This window comes from Olea europaea, chromosome 12 (genome assembly GCF_002742605.1).
Source record: "Olea europaea var. sylvestris chromosome 12, O_europaea_v1, whole genome shotgun sequence".
NCBI lineage: Eukaryota > Viridiplantae > Streptophyta > Magnoliopsida > Lamiales > Oleaceae > Olea > Olea europaea.
This window is the reverse complement of record NC_036248.1, coordinates 13,470,914-13,481,297: the sequence shown is the minus strand read 5'-3', so window position 1 is coordinate 13,481,297 and position 10,384 is coordinate 13,470,914. Positions and strand designations below refer to the sequence as shown.

At 35.4% G+C, this 10,384-nt stretch overlaps 1 protein-coding gene across 1 annotated transcript; it reads right to left on the bottom strand.

Moving 5' to 3' along the window:
- Nucleotides 1-8,050: 8,050 nt before the first annotated feature.
- LOC111406636 lies at nucleotides 8,051-9,902 on the bottom strand. Its single transcript, XM_023036024.1, has 3 exons — nucleotides 9,678-9,902; nucleotides 9,166-9,572; nucleotides 8,051-8,912 (listed from the first exon to the last, which is right to left on the bottom strand). Exons 1-3 carry the CDS (start codon nucleotides 9,756-9,758, stop codon nucleotides 8,051-8,053), a joined length of 1,350 nt encoding a protein of 449 aa, XP_022891792.1. The 5' UTR covers nucleotides 9,759-9,902.
- Between the last annotated feature and the right edge of the window lie 482 nt (nucleotides 9,903-10,384).

The following is a 10,384-nucleotide window of genomic DNA, read 5'->3' as shown; positions in this document are numbered from 1 at the left end:
TTTCTACCCATAGTATGGAGAAGCTTCTAATTAGTTCGCATGTTGCTGGACCTGGAACTTTTCTCCTATTGAAAAAAGAATGAAGTATAAAACGACAATAACTAAAATAAGGGTTAAGCTTTACATGCAAATATACTTACATGAAAATGAGCAGAAAGAGTATCCTCAACAAATTTAATCCAGACTTCTTCAGAGTTGACATTCTTTGGTCTAAGAAGGTTAATAGTGCGTGCTTTATTCATAGATGATTCAACATGAGTTCTAATTTATTTTCTCAATCTTGATTTGAATGTCCTCCAATACTTTCCCATACATTGAAATGTCATTCTTGGATGACAATCACTGACAATGAACCTTTGTTGTATTTATGCACAAGCATGAATTTAAGACTTTAGAAAATGATATCATTAAGAAAGAAATAAATACAACCTAATAATCTTAAAAGGTAGTTACGAAATGTTACCTATATGAAAGTTTAGAGCTCCATTTTAGTCTCTTCATTCACTAAAGTCCAATCTTTAATTACAACAGGCACATGTTCTCGTACCATAGCCCCAACTATGCTAGAAATTTTTTTCGAGTTCTACCCAACAACTTGGCTATATTCATTAATTCTAGATTTATCTTCTGATAATTATGTTCAGGAATCATCTTCACTTGTGTTGGACCTCTTTTCTTTTTCGTAGCATTTGCAGTTGTTGGCAACGTGGTTTGCTCATCATTAGTTGGATTAGTTATAGTATTGTCTTGTTCACTAGAATCGTTTAGTCTCTTACTGGTCTCCCGAATTGCATTAGCAATTGAAGCTCTTCTTCTTTTAGAACTTTTTGAAGTTTGTTTAGTTGGCTTTGAGAATACAACATGGAAACATAAGTTAAATGCAAAACTCCACAATAAAGAACTTGCCCAACTATTTGTGAATCATCTTTTGCACTAGATCTACATATGGTCGTTGCTTCAACTAAAAACGCCACTATTTTGGCGAGATTTTTCTGCATCTTTAGTGTGAGATTGAAGACCATTTATAACAAAACTAGAATATGACATTGATTGATATCTAGGACCACATGCAAGCCACTTCAAATTGTTTGAAACTTTGTTCATCAATAGCTAAATTTGAATCTGTTATTATGTTAAAAATGTTAGAAATAAAAGAATAAATAGTACAACATTGAGAAATTTATTTGTTGATGTGTATTCCAACCTTATCATCCAACCAGGCAGCAAAAGCATCAATGTGCTTCTTATCCAATAAAGTCTCATTTCTTTCCAGTCATTTTTCAGAACTCTTCAATTCATCCATATGCATACTAAGGTGAATACAATATATCAAAAAAATATGGTTAACTGCTTAAAATTATTGAACTCGATATTTAATAAACGTACTCTATGTATGGTTGAACTTCTGTAATATTCAGTAACACGTAGGGATGAGCAACTTTCAACATCTCATTGGATAGTATAATTGCTTCCCTTTAGAAATTATACGCCCTGCAACTAGGAAACTAGTCTCATATTTTTCATTGCGTACATGCTTAGAACCTATTTTAGATGCTTGTGTTACATATTTGCTACAAAATTTCGTATTTTCTTCAACAATATATCGTTCAGCTATGCACACTTCAGGCCGTATACGATTCATAACATACCCTATCAATTCTTTCATATATCTCTCAAATGGGTACATCCAACGATATTGTACTGGTCCACATAGACTAACTTCTCTCCCTATATGGATTGTTAAATGAACCATTATATCAAAAAAGAAAGGCGGCAAGTACCTTTCCAACATGCATAAAGTTTCAGAAATGTCCTCCTCTAATTGTTCAACCTTATTTCTATCTACAATTTCTTGACATATTTCCTTGAAAACTGAACTTAATTTAAAAATGGAATTCCTCAGTCCTTTAGGTAAAAGTCCTCTCAACGCAACTGATAATAATTGTTGCATTAACATATGACAATCATGAGACTTTAACCCAGCTATCTTACATTCTTCCACCGATATGCAATTTTCAATATTAGATCCATAACCATCAGGTAATCTCAAGTTAGCAAGCATTTTGCAAAAAAATTGTTTTTCTGCTTTTGATAAGGTGTGAGGAGCAGCTAGTAGATAGAATCTATTTCCTCTACTTTGAGGATATAAATCATGTCTAATATTCATTTCTTCCATGTCTTTACGAGAGTTAATGTCATCTTTAGATTTTTCGTTGACATCCAAAAGTGTACTGATAATACTTTCACAAATATTCTTCTCCACATGCATCACATCCAAATTATGACGTACAAGTAAAGTCTGCAAATCAAACGCCAATGGAGTCATAAAAACTACAGAAAATTATAAGTGTCGAATAAAAATAAAGGAAATATCACAACAATTACCTTCTAATATGATAGATTGAAAAATATTGACCTCTTCTTCCACGTTACATTAGATTGAGCTATATTATTCTTCCTCTTCCGTTTTCCACTTTTTCCCTAATCGTTTGTAATTTTATCAACTTTAATAAAATTTTCTTCGCCATTTTTTATTTGTGGCCTAATATCACGTTCAATATGTCCATTAAACCAACTCTTTTTCATGCGAAACGGATTATCAAATGCGAGAAATTTTTTATGTCCCATGTACGCAAACTTCCTACCATGCTTCAACCATAGTGGACATGTACTCTTACGACAAATAGGGCATGCAATTTTTCCTTTGACGGGCCACCTAGATATATTTCCAAATACAGGTAAATCATGTATTGTCCATATCAAAAGAGCTTTTTTAAGTTAAATGTAGACTTTGTAACGGCATCATACATATCAACCCCATCATTCCATAACAACATTAAGTCATCTACAAGTGGTGCCAAATAAACATCTATGTCATTACCTGGCTATTTCGGTCCTGTGATCAATAAACTCAATATCAAACTTTCCTTTAACATGCAAATTGAGGGAGGCAAGTTATATATAGTTAAGATTACTGGCCAACAACTGTATTTAGAGCTAAGATCTTTGAAAGGATTAAATCCATCAGTAGCAAGACCTAATCTAATATTCCGAGGATCGGATGCAAAATCTGGTCACCTTCAATTAATCATTTCCCAACTCAATGAATCAACTGGATGCCTAATCTTACCGTCTAAACTTTTATTACTTGAGTGCCATCGAAGTTGTGTTGACATCTCATATATTCCAAACATCCTGTTCAGTCTTGGTATTATAGGAAAATAACGCAAGACTTTGGCTGGAATATTTTTCTGAATTTTTTTTGTCTATTTGTTAATTTTCTATCTGACAACATGTCTCGAACAAGATTTATAAGTTCATCAAAACCATTATCTGATAATCCACATGAAGCTTTATGTTTAAATATTGTAATCGAAGCTGACATCTTTGTAAATGCCCTACAATCAGGATATAAAGGAGTTTCAGCATCATTAACTAAACTTTCAATCTCTTCATCTCTTCCATTAGGATGGTTTTCAGGATCTACATCATGTTGTGTGTAGAAATCCTTAAACATCCTACTCGACTCAGGCATTTCTACAACATTCTGATTTGATGCACCTAGCTGCTCTCCATAAAATACACAAGTAGTAAATATAGGATCCATACCTTTAATAACCAAATGTTCATAGACTGTATCATAATGATGATGCATTAGATTCCTACACTTAACACAAGGACATATTATCATTTCTAAATTGCATTTTTTACGAGCTCGTTCAACAAAATTTTGTGCTCCATCGCTATATGGTCTTGAAAATCTACGAGTAAATCTTTATGATCATTATACATTGAAATTATTTTCATTTGGTAACTAGGTTCATAAGATCTAATTTTAGATGATAAACTTGATAATTGTAGCCATTTTTTGTCCATTATACGCAAAGCTACTATCCAACACTGAACATCGCAATATTCAAAAAATAGACATGCGGGATTAAGTTCCAACTAACAGATATTAACAGGACAAAGGTGAAATAGTAGAAAGAATAAAATTGACGCAATATATCTTAGGTTTAAAAGCAATTCTCCTTTGGCAAAGAAGAAGTATGCCTTTGCATGTATACCTTGCCAAATAAATCAATCAAAGATATTGCTCTAACGACAATCAAAATATAATTTATTAAGCCGACAAGGCAACATAGGCAAATAGGCGACGACATTCAATTCAATATTTTGCCGGCAAGGTAATAACTAGAGAGATGGGGACATTTACTTACTAGGGTGTATTGAAGCTTTTGCTTTTCCTACGTGTCTATGGAATTAAGCCTGTTGACACTTGACAATTAAGGCTGTTGACAAATGACAATGAAGAAGAATTCCTCTAAGAACGTATATTTTAAAACTCTCTATTTAGTACTTAAGAGTATCATACTATTATAGGGATAAAATAAGAACATACCACCACACAATTAAGATCGATTGTAAACAACATCAGACTGACATCCATAAAGCCTCTGAAAACTAAATGCTGTCAGCCCGCCAACTATTCCTGCAGGCTTTGTCTTTATCATATCAAGCAGAAGATGAACAAGAATTGCCCTTGTATCACCGTGTGCGCACAAATTCAATAGAAGTCTCTACAATAGACCTTTCCCAAGAGGCTAAAATATAAAAAGAGAGAAGCACCTCAATTCCAAATCTCAATATCCAATAGATCAAAATTCGTCTTTTATACATATTTATATATATATAATTAGAATAAAATACAATTACTATAATTTTTCATAGAACGATCCTTTTTATTCAAAATACGTCAAAATAATTTTCTTCCAACAATTCCATTTGATAAACTTTCCCTTTCAGCACATCGAGCTTCGAAGAATTTCAGGTATTAGTTTAGAACAACTTGCCATACATTGTTTTAATTCCCTCGTAACCAGTTTTAAATTGTTTCATTCTTATTCCTTGATTTAGAATTAATCATTCCTTGTCTTCCAAAAGAATCAATTTTTCAAGCCTAGGATTAAAACGAGATTACTTCATTATACATTCCGAAATATAGTGAAGGTAAATCCGATGTCGGCCTAAGGACCTCTATGAATATCTGAATATCGGGTTGCTCGCCATTATGCGATCAACAAACACACTAATCTAGGACTTGTGCAAGAAAATTCAGCAACACCGAAAAATAGATCTTAATTTGTACTCAGCCATCCATGATTGAATGCTCCAATTTTCTTTCGGGGATACCCTCAAAGAGTTTCACTTGCGTACAGGTGTTATTCAAGTACTAATGTGGATGACAAGGATTCTTTGGCATTTGCCCTAAGGGTAACAATTAAAAGTTATAAGGAAAAAAAAAAAAACAAGAAAAAAAATTCATGTCAGTTTAAAAGCTTGGAATAGAGCTAAAAGCCCATCTTCCCTCAAATGAAACTATGTTTTTAGGTAATCAACTACTAAAGAAAATAATGATTACTACTGATATTTTGTCTCTCGTGTCACATTGGAAATTATAAATTGAACATAACTATGAAAACCATGAATTTACTAAGAGAATTTGTGAATTTTTTTTGTATATAATTTAAAAAGAGATCAATACTTTATTTTAGGGTTTAGGGAAATAAAATTTGGTAATTAGACAATCCAACTATAATAGAAATAATCACAATTTTTTTTCAACATCTATATGTTCAGAAGCTCTGGCCAAATATGCAAATTTGTTTCCCTCTTTTTCTATTATAAATAAATCACGGTATATTTTTTAGTTTGACATTGTAAATTAAACCCAGAATCCTATAGGATATGATGGATTTCAGAAAGTAAACTAAAAGCTGAGGGAGATGAGTACAGTTGGATGACTGAAAGTGTAATTTTATCATTATTTTCGCTGATCAAAAAGTGAGCAATATCCATAAGGATTATCTACGATCAGCAATGCAATTTGCATAGTATGCCTCAATTAAAATCAAGCCATCAAAATTATAATAAGTAAATGCCTAAATGTAAATGGTAAAAGACTACTAGGGTGGGAAACTCAAACTCACTGGTTCGACAACAAAAATGCCCAGGCCCCAACCAGTAGCCACTTGACAGAAGGAGGCCACTCGGTGTTTGAACTAATTGGGAGTTTGAGATAGTGTCCAGTGGGGCTCAAGCCTCGAGGCTTCGCACCTCCATCGCTTCAACAAACTGCGAACTGTGAAGCCAAGTAGCCAACTAACCAAGGGAGAAACTCGAAGACTGGAACTATAACTCTGGAAGACTGGAAGAGTTGAAGTCTAGATTCCAAAGTCTGGAACTGGAGCTGGAAGTGGAAGAAGGAGAAGTCAAGCAAGAGAGAAAATGGAATGGATTTCAATTTGGGAATTTTAGGGATAATGGATCAGTATTACGGGCTTGGGCTTGAACTTGAGAGTTTTGGATTATAAATGGGTATTCAAATTACAATTTTGTTTGGACCAAAAAATGGAGTTGGGTCAATTTTATTTGGACACGGGCTGCTCGCAAAAATGAATGGCCTAAATCGAACAAAAAAAAAGGAAATTAATGGATCTGGGCTTGGGCGAGCACACATAAAAAATAAGCAAAAGTCGACCCAAACGTCGGGTTGGTTCAGTTCGGTCGGTTTTGGTGGGTTGGTGATGAGGTTCGTGTGGAGGAATAGACACTTGCGTATATGGAATGCTTAGATGGTCGGCGTCTGAAGAAATTAGCATAACTTTTGCATACGGTGTCCGTTTTGGGCCCATAACCCCATTCTGGTAAGCTCGCTACGATTCTGGATGAACTCACAGCTTTGCCGTGACGTATAATGGATTTTGACCGTTTGAATTCATTTATTAGGTCAAAACAGCATTTAAAGTTTCGTAGTTTATTATTTTTCGTATTTGCTATTCCCGCTTTGTAATCCAGCCCATTAAAGCACTGCTGGCCTAGTAGGTTATCTGTTCTTTTCATATTTAAGACTCTAAAAATGTCTCCTATCATTTTGGGTTGTTCATGAAATAAGAAAAACGTTTGTTTCCTGCGTTCAATCAGCTTGAGTTATTCGTATTCTGTGTTTGTAGATTCGATCTACATCAGTTAGGTTGGGTTTTCCCCACCTCTAGTTGTGGTAGGTGAAGTCGGCGAGAGGCAGAGGTGCGAGACTGAGGCGTGGAGAATGGCGAGGTGAAGTTGAGTTGGGAGTTAAGGCCTGCAACATTTTTCTCTTTGGCTTCTAAATTGAAAGGCCCAACAATCCCAAAACAAAGGCCCATTATAGGACTGCTTGCCTAGTAGGTTATCTTTTGCACCATTTAAAAAACGTTGCAAAAAGTTTACCTTTTATAACGTTCGCAACGTTTTTGGAAAGTTGCGAAAAGTTTTTCTTTTTGCAACGTTTAAAAAATGTTGCGAAAAGTCTACCTTTTGCAACATTTATAAAACGTTGCAAAAAATACATTTTCGCAACGTTTTTTAAATGTTGCAAAAGGTAAACGTTGTAAAAAATAAAATTTTTCACAACTTTTCAAAAACGTTGCGGAAAGTATTATTGGCAACATTTATTTTTAAAATGTTACCAAAACTCAATTTCATTGACTAGTTGCAACATTCACTTATTGAAATGTTGCAATAGACCCTTTTTTAGCAATATTTAACTATCGAATGTTGCCTTTTATGTGTTGCAACAAACCATTTTTGGTGGAGTGTGGAGATTATCAAATGGATATATAGTTACGTTTGAATGGATAAAATTGAAACAATTGATCTTCATAACGTGTGAATGCAATGGCTATATGATGGTTTTCTAGAGATTTAGAAGGTTTTCATTATTGAAGACTAATTATACAAATTTTAATAAATATTGAGATTCGAGTTGTTCATTTTAAAAGTTATTGACCAACTTGTTACTCGAATAATATAATAAAGACAAATATCACCTTTTTCTTTGTAACAGGCAAGCATACAAGTAAATGTCACCTCATAGGGTGGTTTGATAATTTTTTTAAAAATTAATCGAGCAAGATTTAGGTTTTAGTCACATTCTTCTAGAAGCTTTTTTTGGTTCAACTTATGAGAAAAACATCTGATCACTCACTCACTCTCATTGGAAGGTATTCCTTTATAAACTGCACGTGATTCCGATATCCCTATTATCAGCAAACTCACACCGTTCTATGAAACTGGATGACTTATCAGGCATGTGTCTTAGATTCAACAATAAATGTGCCCGTTCCAATTCTGATCTCGAACAACGCCGTCTTAAACCAATCAACGCATAATAATCTACATTCCCAGTTTCACCAGCAGCGACCCTTTGCTTCAATTGTTGGATTTTCGCTGCTAAAGAACACAACTTTCCTGGAATTTCCCTGTACTGAACACTTTGACGTTTCCATGCCGGTCCAGGAAATTTCCTGTCCCGCAACACTGAGTTGTACAATAGTTTCAAGTGCTCCAGATCGTGAAGACTGTCTGGTAAACATCTTATTGTTTCAAATAAGGTCGCCCTGATGGTAAGTGCCTCCAATCGAGAGGGATCCAATGCTAAGGTTCGATTACAGTCCGCTATTGCCTCTGCTATCCGACCCGCGGATTGATAAGCCGAGGCTCGATGCATATAGCAATCGGCCAAGAATCCCTGCGGGACTCCACGGCGGCCATCAACAATTTTAGAGAAATGCCTAATGGCTTCGGAATAGAGCCCGGCATCAAGGGCAGCCATTGCGGCTGTATTGCGGCGGATGAGAAGCTTAATGTGACTGAGCAGTTGAGAAACACTTTCACTCTCTGATTTAGGGAGTGTTTGGGCCTGATTTTTATCGCCAGAAAGCGGAAATCTTTTAAACGAAAAGATGTCGTCCGACCAGCAAACGCTTTCACGGCGGAATGCGGCGGTGGCGAGGCGTTTTCCTGTCTGAAGGAGCACCATCGCATCCTCCATTAAGCCTAAATGGCAACAGGCTTGTACCAAAACCAAGTACCTGCAAAGAAAATTTTAATCAGTTTCAACCCGTTCCATGGCTCAACCCAGTGAAATCGTTGAATATTCGAGACGAAAAAAGAGGATTAATTGAAGATTTGATGTTGGAGAATTGTAATTAATTCAAGCTGCAAACAGATTTTGACCTTTTAATCATGATAGGATTAGGTAAATTGCATCAATTGCTACCAGTGGTTTCGCGTAATCAACATGCCATTGTTTTAACTGGAAGAGATTGAAAAAGGTGAAATTACCTCCATTCCCCTTTTTTATCGCCATTTTTACAGAGGCCAGCCATGACTTTCTTTTTCAAATCCGAGACAGAAAAGCACTTAAACACCGGCTCATCACGACCCAGTGAGTCAGAAAGAAGCTTGACTCGCTCTCTCGAAAGCTGAGAGGACGAGTTATCCGTCGACCCGGATGACGATTCATCATCAGAAGCCACCATTTGCAGGCTTGGGATGTGATCCTGTAACATATCGGCAACTTCCTTAAACCGCCTGAGACAAAGCAAACACCGGGCCTTGAGCTGTAACGCCACCTCCATGCGCGGCGACAGAGCCAGCGCTGCCTCTAGAAGCCTTAAAGCCGGCGTAATCTGGCTTTGCTCTTCCGTTGCAATTAACATTTTCGCCTCCCTCACATATCTCTCTACCATCTGCATTAATTAAATGGTCAGTACAAGTGTAAACACAAATGAAAGTGAATGAATTCAATATTAAGCATAAGCAATCCGATTATATGATTGCGGGGTTTGAAGTACCTTTTTATCGGTAAGCCACCAGTGCTTCTTTTCTCCACCAGCAAGAGATGGAGCTGCGGCCATTTTTGTCTGATCAACCATGACATCAAACTATCTTTATTTTGATTTTATATAGGGGTTTGTAGGGAATTTAAGAGTGAGAGAGGAGAATAAGAAGAGGCTTACGGCTTTAAAAACCCAACGCCTGCCAGCTTTGACCTCAGAGAATCAAAGCTGGTACCACATTCTCCCTCTATAGATTATGAAGAGATCTATTGGCTATTAACGACCTACGCGCACTTTTCTTGTATATAACGTCATTAATTTCAGGTTAAAATTGTGCTAATTTGACATATGGCCATTAAAATGCGTGTGTGACCTATTTAGCCCCGCTTGAGTCACATTATTATAAAAATAAAAAATATATATAATCGTTATGAATCCCAAAAAAAAAAAAAATCAAATATTGTGACTTGAAATGATCGATAAAGATTATATTTTTCATTTTATAATCGTTATTATAAAAATCGATCCAATCATTTTCTCGAAAAAGAGAAAGGATCAAGGATTAGAAGGTTGAATATGGGTCGAACTGGGACAAAAATGCTGATTTTTAAAAAATTAGAAAAGAATATACATTTAAAAATAAAAGAATATATATAGACACATTTACATGGGTTGAACCGGTTAAACATGGAATGGGTCACGAGTTTTTCAAAAATCGATCG

What these genes read in the sequence shown, in the direction of transcription:
- LOC111406636 (XM_023036024.1), bottom strand. Translation starts at nt 9,758, where the DNA reads ATGGTTGATCAGACAAAAATGGCCGCAGCTCCATCTCTTGCTGGTGGA. An exon ending in GGTGGCTTACCGATAAAAAG is followed by an intron (nt 9,573 to 9,677) that starts GTACTTCAAACC and finishes TAATTAATGCAG; the next exon opens with ATGGTAGAGAGATATGTGAG. An exon ending in GATAAAAAAGGGGAATGGAG is followed by an intron (nt 8,913 to 9,165) that starts GTAATTTCACCT and finishes TTTTCTTTGCAG; the next exon opens with GTACTTGGTTTTGGTACAAG.